Below are 19,173 nucleotides of genomic sequence, written 5' to 3'. Positions count from 1 at the left end.
AACATTATTACTGGTTAGCAGAGAATCATCAGGTTCCCAGTAAAAGCCAACCCACGTACAGGAGAATGGACTGGTCTACTGGGAATTATAAATGTGACATATTTTCAGAAGGATCATATGGGTGGATGAACACAAGACATCTATCTTCATCATATTAACATTAGACAACAGGTGAAAGAGATTATGGATTATGTGGGTTAAGCCTAATAAACCTGAAGATATGTCAAGACAAAGACTACAGCTTCTTTACTATCAGTGAACTGGAAACACATCATGTGGACTCATTTGGTCTCACTGTAGAATTAGCAGGTTGGGATCGCCGTCTTCCTAGTGAGTCACTGAGGTCAGTGTAACCTGGTCCACTATCTGTCTCTTGATGACATGGTCAGATGGTCCATGGCTCAGGGGCCTTTGTATGCCTTGTAGGCGGACATGAGCAAAGACTCTTATTTTGTGAGAGTGAAACTTGTGATGAGTATACCGTTTCCACATTTTAACTGATCAAACACAGGTGTGACTAATACGCTGGTTAATGTCTGAGACAAAGGCCTCGGTAATGTTATTAGAGCCACATGTGTATTTCCTGCTATTATGAGTCAAAATAATTAAATGAATCTGATTCATTCACTTCCCTTTTTCATTGCAGCATACTGTGTGCTCCAATGACCACACTACCATACTATTTAGTATGCCAGAAAATACGTTGTATTACATAGTACATAGTATTTAAAATGCAGTATTCCAAAAATAACAGGATTTCAGCCAGCATGTTTTTCTGGCTATTCTGACCCACAATCCTCTGTGCAGCAGATAAATGAGCAAGAGGGTGAAACGGTGCCATGTTATAACGAAGTAGAATGTCCCAATTGAATGCATACTGCATGCAACCGTACGTACTGTGTAAGGGCGTCTGCAGTATGTACTGAAGTAAAGTATGTGATTCTTAACACAGCTCAAGTGTTTTGTGGAGTGCGTCTGAAGTACACGAATAATGATTAGACATTCATCTAAAATCGTGTTTTATTGTGCCATAAAGCTGTGAACTTTGAGCATAGGATCACAAAGGTGGTACAGCAGCTCTAAAGAACACATACTGTAAATATAGGCCTACATAGAAATACATTGAGAAGAATGAAGGCAGATGTGTCGTCATTGTTCAGCTCTGACATGTTAAATAATCAGTCCTACCGGTTCTATTACACATTTCAAACTTCAAAGCATGATTAAAAAGAGTTCCCTTTTATCAGCTCACGTTGGTCTGGGGACATGTTATCACAAAGGACATTCACCGATCTTTAAATCAATATGTTTTCAATGTGCAAATGAATTACTAAAGGCCTTAGTATACAATCTCTACAACAGGAAGGTAAAGGTTCATTTCTGGTGCTTCGTCTCCACCTGAGTTTTCAACTCTAAACTCATTCCTTTGGCTACAGACATTGAGAAAAATAAAGGTTACACGATTAAAATAAAAGTTAAAGCTACTGAGAAAGAAGTGTTGCATTGTGTCTTCTATAACATGTAGAAATTTCTCTGTGGATAGTGTATGTATGAAAAACTAACAAGAAAACATTAAAAATTCATTTTTGGCCTTGTGTTTGTGAAAGCCCTCACTGTAAAAAAAAGGAAAAGAAAAGAAAAAGCAGCAGTTAAGGCAAAAAAGATTGTTCCCCATGGTTACAATTATACCTGAGTACAAACAATAATGGAAAATCTACATACTGTGTCATTGGAGCAAACAGTTTTGGTCTATAGAGTATTACATAGAGAAGCTAGATTTCTAATGTTTTATTACTCAAAGCTATGAAAAGCCTAAATGCCAAAGAGTTGCTGAATTACATACTCAGCAACAAGTAAAACTATCTGTACCATTATTAATACGCAAGCAACTTAGACAACTCATTAAAATAATCAAGAAAATGCATTCATTTTTATGGATATTATAATAATAAAGAGTCTCCTCTTACATCCGTTATGCAGGCGTGTCATGACCTCGTGAACCATGAGTCGTGCTTTTTGTGCTATAAGCCACTCGTAAAGGACGTGTTGGTCTCTCGGCTGAAGTTCTCCTTCACTTCCACAGGCAGCGTGTCAAAGAGATGGTCCTCCACAACCAGGCCGCTTTTGCGCAGCAGGCGGCAGTTTCCCAGCTGGACGGGCAGTCTGTCGAGACAGTTTCCCCTCAGCTCCAGCTGAGTGAGCTGGACCAGTTGACCCACAGTCTCCGGCAGCACGGTGAGCGCATTGTTCCCCAGACACAGCGCCTTGAGCTTCGTGCATCTGAACAGAGGCTTGGGCAGCGCCTCCAGCTTGTTGGAGTTGATGGAAAGGTGCTGCAGATTGTGGAGGAGACCCACATCTGGAGGGAGCACTGAGATGGAGTTGTGGCCCACGTCCAAGTACCGCAGTTTAGGGAGAGTGAACAGGGCCGGAGGCAGGGACTCCAGTTTATTGTGAGAGAGGTGGAGAGACTCCAGAGACTTGACCTGGCCAATGGAGGATGGGATGGTGATAATTTTGTTGTGCCACAGTTTAAGACACGTCAGCCTCTTGAGATGCTGGAAGCTGATGATCTCCTCGATAGTTCGGATGTTGTTCGATTTCAGGTCGAGTTCTTGCAAGTTGGTCAAGCTGAAAATAGCGTGGGGAATCCTCTCCAGTTCGCAGGTGTGCAGCTCCAGTTCAATTAGATTTGTCATTTTTTTCAGACTATTTAGTACCACCAGCTTTGTACCATCATTGTGCACTACGAGCTTAATCAGATGTGGCGACAGCTCTGTGATGTTTGTAGGCATTTTAGTGAGGTTGCTCTTCAAGCACAATGTCTTTAAATGCCTCAAATCTCGCATGGACTCTAGACCAATCATTTTGTTATTTTCTGAGCTCAAGTTGCCGATTAGGTTAAGTTCCCTTAAACTCCTCAGCAAGTACACCCATGCCGGGATCTCAGCAACGTCAGTGAACTTGACATGAAGGCAGCGGAGATGGTCACGGAGGAAAGCAAACCCTGTTTGCTCTACTTTGGCCGGACAGTGGCAGAGATGCAGCTCCAGCAGGCTGGTCATTTGGGAGACCTTTGCCGAAAACCTCACCTCAGGAATCAGCTCCAGTTTCAGCACTTCCAAGTCCGTGAGGTCAAACACTGCATTCGGAAGTCCAGAGAGCATGAAAAGGTGCAGCTCCTGCTGGTCCAGTGCGTTACGGGTCACAAGCTGCCTGAGTTTTTCAAAGGTCCACTCGTGATTGAGGCTGATCTCCCTAAGCTTGTTTTCACTGACCTCAGACAAGAAGACACCAAAGCGTTTGGAGTAGAGTTGGTCATACTGGTCAACCATGTGTAAGAGGAATGCAAAGTCATTTTTGACATCAGGAATGTCACTAAAGCTGCTCTCCTCCCGGACTTTCTCGAATGAGTACTCTTTCAGAGGCCGTCGAAACACCCAGAAGAGAGAGTACAAGCAAGCCATCCCGTAGATCAAAATCAAAGCCATGTAGCTAATAAGCAGCTTGTTCAGCATGAACGCCATGTTGTGCGTACAGAAGAACTTTCTGTACCCCGTTAGCTGTTTGATATCGGGTTCACAATCATGCTTGAAATTTATTTTAGCCAAAAAGGTTGAAGTGTAGGATAATATCAAAATAAACTTGACGGTTTTGACAACGGTCTGTGCTACATAGAGCTTGTAGATGAAATCACTGTCCTCCACGTGAGCTCTGAATTTTCTTACTTTCTCAAACAAGGCTTTGGCCTGCTCCCCGTCTTTCTTGTCCAGGATTGTCATACTACTTGGTACCTCTGCGATGGGCTTATCTGCAGAGAACTTCACCCCGAGCATGGGTGTGGACGAGTTGACATTTGTGCCTTCGTCCTTCCCCTCTAAAGATACCTGCTTGGGTGCACTGGAGGTGCCGGTCAACCGTTGTTTGTTCTCCTCAGAGTCCTCACAAGCCGTTTCAGACAAAGCCTTCGTGGTCCAGGGAGACTCAAAGCATCTACCTAGAATCGAAACAAAATGCTCAATCTTTGAGCTCGTTTTGGGGTATTTGAACCAGAAATTGCTACTGACCATGAGAACAATGGTGTGGATGAGTGTGAGGTAAGGAAAGTACTTGGAATACCAGGGCAAGGCAACATGGTAACATATTTGGTTGATGAAGATATATTGTTGATAGTCCAGGTTGGTCCTGACCCCTGTTGGTTGAGGTTGATTGACATAATTCTCTGCGAACACAGCAGTGTGTTGGTGTGTGACATGGATTTCATGGGCAACTTCGTCTGGTAAGTCCTTAGTGACGAGGGGGAGGGGGAGGGGGGTTGCCACGGTGGCTGCTGTTGAGGCTGCTTTCTGTGCGCTCTGCTCCGTGAACGAGTTAGGCTTAGCTCCCGAGGGGTCCTCCGGGTCCTCCAGACACGGAAGGCAGGCCACCTGGTCCTTGGTGATCTGCATGGTCATGGCGAATATGGCCAGCATGAGCATGACCAGCCCCAGGTAGTCCATGAAGACGTCCCACCATGGCTTCAGGATGCGGTACGTCGGCTGGATGTCATTCAAGGATGCAACCTCAGTGAGTGTGAACATCACTGCAACGAATAGAGGAGAGTCTGTTAATATACTCTGGTCGTTCAAATGTTAGCATGTAAGAAAAAGTCTTACAGATGAAAAAAAGTCTTACAGATAAAACCAATATTTGATTAATCAATAAGTTGATCAACAGAAAATTAAGTGGCGACTATTTTGATATTCCAAACATGCTCTTGTCCCAGTTTCTGCAACGTGAGGTGAAATTGCGTTTTGAGTTGAGTGTATCAAATAAAACATGACATCTGAAGACATAACCTTCAAAACTTTGATGGAAATATTTCACAATTTGACATTTTATATAACAAACAATTATTCAACAACATTAATCAATAAATTCATCTGTAAGGAAAAACATTGCAGCCCTACACTCTCTGATTAAAAGTCTGAACATAAACAGTCTCTTAAACGCTGAGACCCTTTACTTTCAGTCATCTTCTCGGAAACAAAAACAGAAATTTCAGAAATAACACGAGTTTCTAGAGCCCAAACCTACACAGGAAGTTGAAGCTTTCTGGGTCAAATCCACAGCAGGTTGTCAAAAGTGGAAAGCTAGAAACACATTTAACCCCCCAGCTGTACAAGGTGTGAATATGTAACTGTGACTGCACAGCTGAGTGCTCTTGTTCTCCATTATTTCATCTTGGTGTGCTCCATTCAGCTCTCACGTGGCAGGGAAGTTTCATTCAGTAATGTTTGTATGATGTTTAAGCCCGGAGTCCAGATTGTGCTCAATTCAGACTTATTTGAACATGCTGTTACTGGAACAATGCAGAGTCCTTTGATGTGGGCAGAGGGCTACCAACTGTTTTGACTCACGAATACATTGGGCACTCATGGATCACTGTGTTTTCCAATTTAGTGGACGTGGCGTTCGCTTGTATCATATTTCATACATTTACTGCTTCTAATCCACACAAACACAATCAAAATGATTCATGTGATTCTAGGAATAAGCAAATTATCTGTCCATCATGACAGTTTGCTGTCTCTTTAAACCCCGGGACCTGCACTGAAGAGCAATAGTTCTGCAACACATGTTCAATATTTCATACTGCACTATGCGCTGAGGCAGATGACCCATTGAACTGTTCTGAACATTGCTTGCAAGAAAATCTATATTTAACTTTATATAAATGTTTTGTTTTTTCAAATAAGATAATACTACAAATTCCATCTTTCTTTTAATATAATCTTTTTGAGGCTTTAATTGTTTTGAAGAAATTCCAACTATACGTAGTGTGTTTTGATAAAACAAATATACACAAAGTCACAATAAAAAATGCAGAAATTAGTTTCTACTTTGAGGGTGACACCCTTACATGTTATGTGACGCGCTAACAGTTGTTGACTCCCAGTGGCGTTATCTTTAAAAGCCAGCAGTAAGATTAAAAAGGTATGGCTAATAAGTTTCCTGTGTATTAATCATAATGTGTTAATATATGGAAATTCTTTCTCACAGCTAAAAAATATTTTTATTTCAGATCAGTTAAGTTTCAGTTGATCACTGAGATCCATCAGCCTCCAAACAAGCACATAATATGCAGCATATGGCTCCTGCGTATTAATCATGGATGTCTCCAGCATGAACGAAAGGTCACAGAGGTCTAGCAATGCAATTTTTATTCTGCAAATGAAAAATTTAAGAATATTTTTTTCCTACTTTGTTCACAAAGTCAAAGTAGCTTTGCTATTGTTTGACAGACTAATGTGTTGCGTGTGACGTATGGGTGTGGTGCAATTATTTTCTATTTCAGTGGGTCTTCACTACAGCCTGACTGATAAATCAGCGGGCTGATATTAACAGCTGATATAAGTTTATTACATATAAAATACATATACAAAAATAAACAAAGATAATGTCTGATCTCATTTAAAAGCACTTTTAGTATTTAAAAAAAATAGATATCTGATGTATTAGTTCTTAAATATCAGCATATGACTAAAAAAATAAAGTGTCTGTCAGGGAATAGTCTTCATTGTCCCATCGTATTACTGCTGGGCTACACCAAGTTAGTTAACTTCTTGTTTTGGGGAACTTAAAAGCTACGTCTTCTCTCACTGTGACGTGAAAAGCAATCTGTTATGGTCACACCTATCCAGCAGCACACATGGTTGTCACTGTAAATATGGGGTTATGTTGGTGTTTTCTTTTAGTGCTCTGATATTCAAGAATGGGCTTTTTCACGGAAGGCATCTTGACATGTCAGGGGAATAAATAATTAAATGAATGATGGCTGAATTTACACGCTTAATGATCTATCTGGAGAAAGCAGCAGCGCAGGTGATGTTTGTGTATCGCAACAGTGACAAAGTTGATAGAGGCTCCACAGTGGTTTATAATGATCAACCCTCCCCCAGTCTCTTCTCACTTAGCAGAGGCAACACATCTAAACATGAAAATAAAAGGCTTAGTGTGTGGGGGGGCTCCCAGGGGCAGACAAAATCCCCCTCCTCTGACAATGCTGCCCTGTACAGACTGCATACAACTGACCTCACCATGTGATAGTAGCCACTGTACTGCCTGTTAAGTGTTATTTCATTACGAAAGATTATGAGTTTAAGGATGGCAACAATTTAGTGTAAACTAAGTTAAAGCCAGGTTTGGGCTCCAGACAGCAAGGAAATTGGTCACAGACTGGCCATGTGGGAAACAGGCTATATCGCTTATTTGTTATTCATTTACTGTGGGGTAGACTATTCCCCCACAAGAGGCAGTGCTCGAGGTAGGCCGGCACTTCAACGTTTTACTCTTTGGCGCACCGTGACTTTTTCTTGTGCACCGCCACTTATCTCAAGCTGCCGGTACTGTTTTCTGCCCTCTTCATATCAGGTTATCTGGGTAAAACACGTGTGCTGTCATTTATCGATACAATGTTCACGTGATCTTTTCGTCATAACTTTGTTTATAATTTGAGAACAAATATAATTATATTATACGTTTTCTGGAACTGTTCTTTGGATTTACATAATCTAGTTTTACAGGGCAAATATTTCCAGAAAAATGAAATGTTAAATGTTCAGACAAAGACTGTGATATGTATAAACAATAACAACATTATTTAACTGTTTGTTTGCTTTTGGATTGTTATATATGGTAATAATACGGGTTCAAAATGATGTACAATTGCATTGTTTTAAGTCAAAAACCTTAAAATCTCTTGAGGGAGGAACCCCAAAAACAATATCTAGTGTCTTTTATTTACTATAGAAATTCAGAATGTATCTTTTTATCCTGCTGCATCATATATGTGATCATCCTGAATTGAACCTGCTCATACCTGCCTGTTTGGCAGGCTGAAGTTGATTCCAGGCTGCATCCTACAATATATCATAGAGCGATACTACAGGCTACAAATAACACAGGGAAGCACTTTCAATATTAACACATTGGGTAAACATACAAATACACCACCATAACCCTATAACGTTTCAGCTGGATTATTATAAGAGTATTATAGATTGACCATAAAATATGCAAAGCCCAAGTATAATAATAACCATAAAATCACAACTATTTATGACAGGCACAGTATAACATGCTCAACGAAATAACAAATAGACAGGAATAAGTAGCAAGAGACTGCTGATGCTGACATGTGTAAAAGGGAAGTACTGGCCCTTGTGTTTTCCACTTCAAGCACAGACAAGAGGAAATAAGACATGTCTGTGTTTGGGTGATGAACCGCTCACGTGAGGAGTTCTCGGGCAGTAAGTTCTCGGGTGTAGCGTGTCAGGTGACTTGTTGAAACATGTGAAATTGAATTTCCAAATATCTCCGCAGGCGTTAAACATTCACACCAGGTAACCAGTTTCTTATCTGGAAACCATTATCTACTCGGCCACGCGGGGAGAAACAGTATCAGTCAGGTTATTGATTATTAATTCAAAAAAAGGAAATGCGTTGGTTTAAAGTAAACATTCACAACATAGTTAAGGTAACTATACTTACTGCCTGTGCGGCGTTATCTCAATCCAATTATTTCTTCCTCAGCCTGCATGCCACTTTTCGCTCCGATCGTCAGGTGCGCCTCTAACCTAATTTCTCAGCCCAGTTATAAACTGTGGGAATGACGCCGGTGCGTAAAACAAAGCACTGGAGAACATTTGTCCGTGACAGCGCCTATTGTCGTCCACATCCCTCATACCTGAGCTCCCGGGAAGCAGAGCCGGCTGCCTGGCTTATATGTTTGACAATATGCGCAGAAAGACCTCCAGCGCAATGTATCTCTAAGAAAAGGCAGATCCAATATGGAGCCGCACGGACCGCCGTTATGGGTGTTATGGGTGCTTCTCATTGGTGGACGACGTTACGGCAACTTCCCGTGAGCACGGCCTGCTGGCTTATCTGATGTTGCGTTCAAAGCCGTATGGGAAAAGGTGACATAGACGGAGGGACACAGCCAACCTGCTGAGCTAAAAAAAAAAAAATGAGCTGGAAGTGCGCATTTTACCGACATTATGAGCCCCACTGTGACCCCCTGCACTCCGTGGGCGTACGTCCGGTCACATACGCACTTACGCAAACCATAGAGGAAAAATCGAAACGTTGATCTTTTTTTCTTCTTCTTGCCAGCAGAAAGTACAAATATATGAGGCCACTAAAATGGTCTCGCTCATAATTCCAGTAAGTTAAGTATCCAGCAAGAGGAACAAATGAGATGTAATTCAGAACAAAAACCTGAAGGGAATGCTATTAATAATGAGCTTTGCAGGAATACCAACTGAAAACTGAGCTCTCTTGTCTCAGTTCTTTCCAGCGTTACATGAACGCAGCACAGGCTTCTTCTTTGTTTCAGAGTAGCAGACACCACATGCATCATGGTGTTGAAATAACTTTACTCACTAATTAAGAATTATCATATTTGCCTTTTGTGCACATGCCACGTATTTAACACGATGCCTTGTGTTTGTTAGAGTTAAACTAAACTGTTGTTAACATGTGCAACATTATTAATATTATCTATCTATCTGTCTGTCTGTCTGTCTATCTATCTATCTATCTATCTATCTATCTATCTATCTATCTATCTATCTATCTATCTATTTATCTATCTATCTATCTATCTATCTATCTATCTATCTATCTCTCTGTATTATTGGTATTGAGAAACTCAACAGTCAATAGGACCCTGTGTGCTGAAGGCATGCATCGTTTCCAGCTCTTTCTGGATTTGGTTGATGATGCACCGGGTGGAGGAAGTGTCTCCTCAGTTGCAACCCATACAGGTTTCAACCGGTCCTGGGCTGCTGGCTGCAAGCACTCTATTCTTGCTCACGCTACCCTTGTACTTTGAGAGAAGGAGGGGGGGGGGGGGGGGGGGGGAGAGAGAAGCAGGTAGTGAGGGCATGTAGTGCGTTAGTCTGGCAGGTTACAAGATCAGATGTGGAGGTGGCGTGTGACCATACATAAACGCAAGCAGAGCTAGTACACGGATGTGTTCTTTACAGGCTCTACAATAGTGGTTTTGCAATAGAGCCAAATGTTTGCTTAGAGTTGAGTAGGGCAGTCTTTTGATAGCTGAGTTTATAGTGGCTCCCTTTAAGAACTCCAAACAAAGACAGGGTAGACAAAGTGAAGGAGAAAAGTAGTAGAGTAGTGGATGTGAACCCACTTAACTTGACTGGAGCCTCATGAATTGTTTTCAAACAGTTCCCAGTAACTCCCTCCACAACGTGTTGCCACAACATTGTATGCAGTAAAGTTTTATATGACGTACATGCTGATGTGAATTTGGTCAATGACTTTATAGCATTAGTAATACTGCTAATGACACTGATTCTGATTACTATAACCTACAGATGTTCATCTGACTGAGGCGAGACATATGGTTGGTGTGGTGAGGTAACAGGAAAGAAAAAGGCATAACGATTTAATGGTTTGGTTTGTCGTCATACTGGGCAGTAAGAACAGTGGTGGGACAGTATGGGGTTTCCTGGGGGTGACGGGGTCAACAGCTGGGGACCACAGACACCCCTGGCAACCAGCTCAGTGCGTTGAGAATTGCCTCAATGAGATATAAATAATTCAGCATGGACCTCCCTCTCTGTTTTGTAAAGAATATTCTGGGTAGTATCACACCGACACACATTAGCTGGTGGTTTAAATGCACACCAGACAGACACATGTGAGTTCTATGTGTGGAAGTAGCAAAAAAATGCACCATTATTCAATTTTAGACCAAAGCCACAAACCAACACCAAACCCAAACAAACGTGTTTCTATGGTAATTAATTTCCTGTAAGCACGATGAGCAGACAAGAGTTGTCTCACCCACACACCCAGTGGAAATTCAGTATTAGATCAAGGTAAGTGTTTGACATGTAGTGGGGAGAATGAGTGTGTGTACCAGTGGGTGTGTCAAATAACACACACACTACTCCAGACATTTGCGGCTGTTTGCTTGCATGTGTGGATCCTTTGTTATTACTTGACATACAGTATAGTCATGAAGAATGATGATGTGGTGTGATATGATGTTGCAGTTGGAAAGCTGCTGAGGCATTGTGGTCGTGAGTACTGTGTGAGATTTTGTATGTGTGTTTGAGACAAAGAGAGAGCGCCGGAGAACACATCTGACTCTGACTCTGCTTGCCTTCGTTTTGTTTAATGTAACTGTGATATCTCTCGTGCTGTGACTTGTTCATGTTTATGCAAGTTTAGTTTCCACAGTCTTGCTAAGTCCAGCAGCGGTCTTGTATCATGAGTGGTATCCGAAAACATGCATTAAAGATATGTGAATGCTTCTCAGGGACACTTCAGACGAATCAGTTGCAACAGTGTGGTAAAGGAAATATAATAGCTTGTGATGCATATGTTTTACCCACATTATTTTCAAATCAGAAGCTGTAAACAAAAACATTGGGCTGTTGCTTATCATTTGCAGTCGGGATGAGACGGCTAGTTTTCACCAGGGGCCAGAATCACTTGCACTGGACCCAGACATCAACATCACTTCGAGCTGACAACACTTGCCAGACGTCTGATACCATTGCCCAGATGCTGAATACTCAGCAAAACCTGACAAAGATCCGTGTTGGTTGAGTCTCATTTTACTATTCAAACACGTATGATCCCATAGTTATACGTTTCAGTATGTTGCACCACTGAGAGAGAGATCAGTGCCAAATGATCTGTCCATGAAATCTTATCACTGTAATAAGTCAGTTATTTAGCTCCACCTGCTGTTGTCCTGATGCACACTGGCATTATTGACTGGTACTGTTTAGGTAATGATAATGTATTACAAATTTCCAGTTAACTTTATTTTCCAAAGAATTTTCGTAAGAAATACGTTTTTAGAAATAAATGTTAGTTGCTGCACATGCTATAAGTAATGTGTTATTCATGTTTATATGATAGTTAATTCAAATATACAATTTGTAGATTTGTCATTCTGTTCCAAAACCTAACCAAATCAAGTGACTCTTTGTGTCATTGTGTGGTTTCCTTCACAGGCCTGGGAAGTATGATACAGAGGAGCAGTCACAGACTGGTACAGAGTCAGAGACACAGGCTGGCACTCTCAGACATCAATGTCACAGGCCCTTTTTTCATCATCGGGCTACTTAGGATAGTACAGTTTAGGTATTCCTTGTGGCAGTACAGAAGTTTTAAATGGTCATTTGTCATGAAAAACACAAGCATTAATCTTGCTGTTAGTTAGTTAGTCATATATATATAGGCCTGGGAATATATATATAATATATATATAATGCTTTCATATATATATATAAATTATATAGGCCTGGGAATCTATATATACAGTATGTATTATATATATATAATGCTTTCATATATATAATGCTTTCATATATAGGCCTTGGAATAGGCCTGGGTATGTACATATATAATATATATAATGCTGAAAGCATTAGCATTGGTTAGTCAACACTAAGTGCTTAGTAAATGATGTTACTTTATAACTTCCTCTCTCTCTTTCTCTCTCTTTCTCTCTTTCTCTCTCTCTCTCTCTCTCTCTCTCTCTGTCTCTCTCTCTCTCTCTCTCTCTCTCTCGCTCTCTCAACAAAACATGTTATGCAAACGGGAGGATGGTTCGACTAGTTTGAGCCTTACGATTCGCCATACTCCAACGGGGCACGTGATCAGAAAAAGTTATAAATATAGGTGGAGCATTCAATTGTTTCTTCGACTCACAGGCAGAGAGAGGAACAACATGGCGTCGACAAGCCGGTGCGTAACTACGTTAACCAAATATTCCCCTCTTCCTTCATCATGTGGGCTCTCAGAATGTACATTTGTAAACGTTATCGAGTCAGACATGACACATGTTACGTCTGTATTCCTGCTGTCAGCGGTATGTGTGAGGTGTATTTTGATCGGTAACTGCCGCTTTGCTATCGTTAGCCAAATTAGCTGCCTAGCGGTTAGATGTTGCCAGAAGTCGCTCTCTGTATCGCCGTAACATTATCTCACCGCTGTGCTGGTGCTCAATACCGTGAGTTGATTATCACGTTAACGTCGCTTCGCGGCTTGTTTTTCGTCGCTTCGCAGCTTGTTTTTCGCCGCTTTAGCTCTTTTTACGGCTAACAACAGGTAACGGTAATGCTAACGTCAGAGTAGTTTGAAGAACATACTTCATATTGCGTTGCACTCGCTTTGAAGCTAGCGGTCTATTTACATAAATGCTAAAACAGGTTGGTCTGGATTATTATCAATATGTAAATTCAAAGTAGAAAGTGGAAAGTTTATATGCATAAGTATGTCGTAATGTTTCTGATATCACGCCCTTTGGGTCATCTGTTGTGCTTTCCACACATCATCGTGACGTGTGGGGTTATTTAGCTAGCTAGTTAGTAAGTTCAGGGTTCAACGTAAATTATACCTAAAACGATTAGTCGATAAATCAGCTATTTGTGTATATATAATATATTTTATTTTATTAGTTTTTGCACATCCTTTCTATATCAAAATACACTTGCCACTTTTATAATAGACGTGTTTTAACGTACTGTTTGTTTTTGAATTTGAATTTGAATATTCTATTTATAAATGCCTCGATTGTCGCACTGTGTTCATTGTTTGTTGTTATACACCCTTCACCAAGTCTAGTTCCTTGTATGTGTAACGTACTTGACCATAAACGGTTCTGATTCTGATTCATAAAAGTTATTTACAAGTTAAAACCCAAATATTCTGTGACTCCAGCTTTAATGTGAGGGTTTTGTTCTACATAGCTGTAGATTTTATATCTTGGGCATTTTAAAGACGACAATTTAATCTCTGAGATTTTTTTTGTGCCTTTTTATACACAAAACAATTGAGAAAATTCACAGATTAATCAATAATGAAAAGAATTGTTAGTTTCAGCCCCAATTAAGACTGTGATGCTTCTTAACTACTGGCTTCTGTTTGCCTTCAGTTTGTTATCTAACTGCTGTTGACTCAGTTCATCATGGATTAATACTAATATGACCCGTTATAATCTTTGATAATGTTTTACTTAATGTTTGCTTCACATATTGACATTACTCAAGCCAGGTTCAGGCACATTTGAGCTTTCAGAGTTTTTCTTCTCAACAACAAAAGGAAGAAAGTAAAGTGCTAAATGTAACATTATGTATTTAGATCTTCCTCCCTGTGGTGTTTACAAGTCCTACCCTGCTGGCAGTTTAAATCTTCATTATTACTTCCAGCTCTGACCTCAGCATGAACTCTCTCTCTCTCTCTCTCTCTCTCTCTCTCTCTCTCTACCTCACCCCATGCCGTCTGCCTTCATTTTCCTCCCTTTTTTCCATCTTTTTCTTTCCATTTGAGCTGTTTGATCATGTAACTGTTCTGCTTTTGTAGCGGAGATGGCCTGACCCTTCCAAGAGTTCAGTGTCCCAACCACCCTGATGCCATACTGGTGGAGGACTACAGAGCAGGGGACATGATCTGCCCTGAATGCGGCCTTGTAGTAGGTCAGTATACACTACCAATATGGGCACTTTTATTGTATTTATTGTAGAGCTTTCAGTGTTTGAACTAGTTCTGGGTGGTATACCGATACGATATTCATTTTTCATATACCGCCACATCGGAGAATAGCCGTTAAGAGCACTGGGGTTGGGAAAAGTGGGGAGTACGTTGAGAGGGGATCCCTAATAACTGCATACTCTGTCCAAGAGAAGAGCTGTGACTGATGTTGGGAAGTTTTTCAGTTAAAAAAAATCCAACGTAACCACTGTTGTAGCAACTTCTGCCACATAAGCACAAAATGTTTTGGAATACAGACATTGCGATGATGGTCATCGGATTTGAGGCCGTCGGTAGCGCCAGTGAACCAGCAAAGCCAAACATCGTTTAAAGAGTAATTTACCCGAGGCGTTGCAGATGAGAGGACAAGCAAGTGATGGAGCGACATTACGAACGCAATAAAGATCCACCTATCCTAGGAAATGGTGGACAAAGGCTGGTTCAGTGCGAAAATCCCAGATATAAAGTGTATGAAGAGAAAAATCCATTCAACATGTGATGCAGATTGTGAGACAAAGCTGTAGGGAACACACAGCTCTCCTTTAACGAGCCCCCCGAGCAGACACCAGGTCAGGCGGGACACGGGAGCCGCCAGCTGAAGGGCCCTCTGTTCCTGCTGCCATAGCTTTGGCTGTCCTCTAAGGAGATGAACGTCACTTTGCCTCGAGATGTTAGAGAGTTATGTATGGTGAAAAAAAAGCCTAACAGGATTAAAATATCCGAAATCTAATCCTCGGCTCGGCTACACCGTTCCAAGAACAGGCATAACGTGGTAACCAGCAATATGTCCGCCTTTGTCACACCCGTCATCCTTTTGAACATTCGTTAAGATCGTATTTTATTATGTATTTCTGCCTCACAACAACCACAATAAAGAGACAATGAGAAAGAAGAGAGGGATGATGTGCAAGATGTTAAGCTAGATTCAGAATACTGTATAGTAGGAAAACTTAAGAGGGCTGTGGATGAGCTGATGAAATACAGTACGGAAGGATTCAAACAATATTTACAGTATCCGAGTCTCTGAAGATGTCTTCTCATGAGGGACTTTGTGCTGAATATCTTCTGGTTAATTATTCCAGAGGGATTTATTACAGACAGACAGAAGAACACAGGAAAAGCATTTTGTTTGTATGTGCAGGTTATTCACATTAATCAAACTACCATGTCTGATTTGTTGTTACGTTTCACCTCTCGTGTTTCAGTCATTGACGAATAGAAGGAAATGTGTTTGGAGCAGCAGGTGTAGACATCAGTGCACAGCGTTGAAAAACAAGACCGATTCAGTCTGTAAAGGTCTTCAAACCAAACTAAAAGGCCAAATGTATTACACATATTAAATGTCTGTTTTTAAAGGTCATGTGGAAAGTGAAGATGTAGTCCCGAGGAGAAAAACGAACTACATTAAAAAGTGGATCTTGTGCTTTAGGTTTAATCTATTTATTTAAAATTGTCAAACCATTTGTCCTCAGGTGACCGTGTTATCGACGTCGGCTCAGAGTGGAGAACGTTCTCCAATGAGAAAGCCCTCAAAGATCCCTCCAGAGTGGGAGACGCCCAGAACCCGCTGCTCAACGGGGGCGACCTCACCACCATGATCAGCAAGGTGAGGAGCCCTCTGTTATCAATGAGCCGTGTTGTTTGTAGTCTGGTTTAAACTACAGCTGTTTCAAGAAGCTGCAGTTCAAATAATTGTAAGTTCTTCATGAGATATTTAAGCCACTCGGATTTCCACTGGAGTAAATGTTTTTGGACTACCGTGTTCAGATGTGCATGTAAAGTTTTGATAATCATATCAGCATTTTCCGCTTTTAAATGAATATTATCTGGTGCAGATTTTAGTTGAGTCTGGGTCACACAGTGCTTCAGAGCACCGCAGTAAACATGTTCCTCAAGGTTACCATGGCGTCTCTTTGAAATAAGACGACAGGGAATGTTACTGATAAACATCCACTGTTTCCACCACAGGGAACCGGCGCAGCTAGTTTTGATGAATTCGGTAACTCCAAGTACCAGAACCGGCGGACCATGAGCAGCTCTGACCGGGCCATGCTCAACGCCTTCAAAGAAATCAGCACCATGGCTGATCGCATCAACCTGCCGAGGAACATCATCGTAAGTAAAAAAGAAAAAGATCCTTAAATAAGTGTTGCTAAGCAGTCAAAATACAAAAGCTATACCACTTTAGAGAGCCTTGTCACGGAGAGAGAAATGCAAACCACGCAACTGTGGCCAAAACATGGTGAGGAAGGGAACAAGGGAAATGAAAGTGAATGTGCTAGTTGTGTAATTCTGTGTAATTCTGCGGTTTATCATTGAAGTGGAAACTAGACTGCAGACCAGAGTGTATATGTTCATCATGTGTGTGTCTCCAGGATAAAAGAGTACACGAGGTCTTTAAGCTCCAGACATGGCCTCAATAATGTACACGATGATGACGATGATGATAGTAAAATTGTATGTCATTAAAGACAAACAGAAATAGAGTGAATATGCAAATGAAGGAGTTACGTATGCAGGCACACGCAGGTTAGCCTCACTTATACTCGGTCATCATGACTTGCCATCTTGTTTTAGTTGAACATTAAAAATGGTGTTTAAAAAAAGTGTAGCTCAATTTATATAGATGTTTATAATTCACCTTCCAAACACTGTTACAACAAACACTTTATTTGGGTTTTTTGAAACTTGTGTACATGTGATTGTATTTGGGAAGCTTGTCATTAAGACCTTTTCATTAGAGGGATGCAAATAATAATGTTTCTGTAAATGATGTGTTTGCTCTGCAGGACAGAACAAACAACTTATTCAAGCAGGTCTATGAACAGAAGAGCCTGAAGGGCCGAGCCAACGATGCCATCGCCTCGGCCTGTCTCTACATCGCCTGCAGACAAGAAGGTGTACCGAGAACCTTCAAAGGTCACAACAAACACTTCTATTTTATTAAGCTATCTGCCGTATTATTAGGGTTACGACCGCTCTTGAGGAACGATTGACGTAGTTAGTCCTTTGTTGACAAAAAAATCACAAGAATTGTCCTTCTTTAAATTATGTTATAGAGGATTGGACATTATAGTTTGTTGAATTAACCCTGTATTGTCTGACTAGTAAAAACATTTGAAAACATGTCTTCATTTTCAGTCAGTACAGAAACACATTATGGATAAATGACAGTACATTGATATATATATAATCTTTGAAAATGTTTCTTACCCTTTTCCTGGAAAAGTACCACACACAAAATTCCTTAAATGTTTCTCAATGGGATCTGATCTGTGGTCTGTATTTTGCCACCATTAGCGAAGGTATTGTGACTCCCAGCCCTATGGTCTCTATTTATAGAAGTAATGGATGCAGGATTGGTGAACTTTCTTTTTTTTAATGTTAATATGGAGTTCAGTGGAGATTCCACACAGAAAGAAATGTCTGAAAGGATATTTCTTTGACGTCGCCCCTTCCGTCCACAGAGATCTGTGCCGTCTCTCGGATCTCCAAGAAGGAGATCGGCAGGTGCTTCAAGCTGATCCTGAAGGCGCTGGAGACCAGCGTGGACCTCATCACCACCGGAGACTTCATGTCTCGTTTCTGCTCAAACCTGGGTCTGCCCAAGCAGGTGCAGATGGCGGCCACCTACATCGCCAGGAAGGCCGTGGAGCTCGACCTGGTGCCCGGCAGGAGCCCCATCTCAGTGGCTGCAGCCGCCATCTACATGGCCTCCCAGGCCTCCGCAGAGAAGAAGACCCAGAAGGGTGAGTGCTCTAATGATACTGTTGATGCACATTTTGTTTTGAGACCGGAGGGGGAAAAAAAATGTGTATTTGGAAGTTGTTTTGGCCATATAGGTTTTCAGATTGAAAGAGTTGAAGCTGGTCTTGGATGTGTCCACAGAAATCGGGGACATCGCCGGTGTTGCAGACGTTACGATCCGACAGTCATACCGACTCATCTACCCACGCGCTGCAGAACTCTTCCCTCCAGACTTCAAATTCGACACACCTGTCGACAAGCTGCCCCAACTGTGAAGACGTTTTTTCTGCTGTACTTACAGGATTGTATTCTTTCTTTAAAAAAAAATCACGTTTGTGTTGGGTTTGGAAGATTTCCCTTGTCCCTCCTCAGACTTGTTGCCTTTTGTCGAGGCGTCCTCACAGGAATAAAACGGACACATTCCAGTGCTTAAATAAACAGCTTGCAGACTGTTCTTACAGTATTTCATTTGAGTGTATATACTGAACCATGTATATATGTCCAAGTTGGAAAATGTAATTGATGCTTGCAATTTTAGGCTGGTTTCATACTGTATACATAATACTTTTGTTTTTGTAGAAAAATGACCTGGTTCTATTTTGTTAGTTTGAATTGTTCTAAGTAATTTAAAAGAAATAAAAGATTTTCATTAAAGCATGGTAACGAGCTCCTGGTTTGAATAACATTAAACGTTTGTTTTCATTAAACCTGTTTTACTACTCTGGTCCTTCAAAGATCGAAAACTCTTTGTGAGCGCTGAAACGCATCGAAACCTCCTCATAATGAGTTTCAAGCGTGAACAAAAGGCGGATCAGATTCTAAATACCCAGAGTGTGTTCATTGACTGGTACAAATAAAAGCAAACTC

At 41.1% G+C, this 19,173-nt stretch overlaps 2 protein-coding genes across 2 annotated transcripts; one reads left to right on the top strand and one right to left on the bottom strand.

Annotated features, from left to right (window-relative positions):
• Window positions 1–1,006: 1,006 nt before the first annotated feature.
• Window positions 1,007–8,800, bottom strand: lrrc8da (leucine rich repeat containing 8 VRAC subunit Da). The gene is made up of 2 exons (XM_079172717.1): window positions 8,533–8,800; window positions 1,007–4,582 (listed from the first exon to the last, which is right to left on the bottom strand). Coding segments are annotated over exons 1-2 (2,562 nt in total). The 5' UTR covers window positions 8,534–8,800; the 3' UTR covers window positions 1,007–2,021.
• Window positions 8,801–12,720: 3,920 nt separating this feature from the next.
• On the top strand, window positions 12,721–19,117 carry gtf2b (general transcription factor IIB). The gene is made up of 7 exons (XM_079173590.1): window positions 12,721–12,774; window positions 14,392–14,504; window positions 16,032–16,165; window positions 16,528–16,674; window positions 17,349–17,478; window positions 18,027–18,308; window positions 18,448–19,117. The coding sequence occupies exons 1-7, from the start codon at window positions 12,758–12,760 to the stop codon at window positions 18,579–18,581; spliced, it is 957 nt and encodes a 318-aa protein (XP_079029716.1). The 5' UTR covers window positions 12,721–12,757; the 3' UTR covers window positions 18,582–19,117.
• The last annotated feature ends 56 nt before the right edge of the window (window positions 19,118–19,173 follow it).

The sequence above is a fragment of the Pholis gunnellus genome (assembly GCF_910591455.1).
Source record: "Pholis gunnellus genome assembly, chromosome: 14".
In the NCBI taxonomy this organism is placed as follows: domain Eukaryota; kingdom Metazoa; phylum Chordata; class Actinopteri; order Perciformes; family Pholidae; genus Pholis; species Pholis gunnellus.
This window is presented reverse-complemented; position numbering and strand designations above follow the sequence as displayed.

Bases quoted from the DNA above. Each gene is read 5' to 3' on its own strand.
- gtf2b (XM_079173590.1), top strand. The intron at 16,675-17,348 runs GTAAGTAAAAAA...TTTGCTCTGCAG, and splicing joins ACCTGCCGAGGAACATCATC to GACAGAACAAACAACTTATT. The intron at 17,479-18,026 runs GTCACAACAAAC...TTCCGTCCACAG, and splicing joins TGTACCGAGAACCTTCAAAG to AGATCTGTGCCGTCTCTCGG.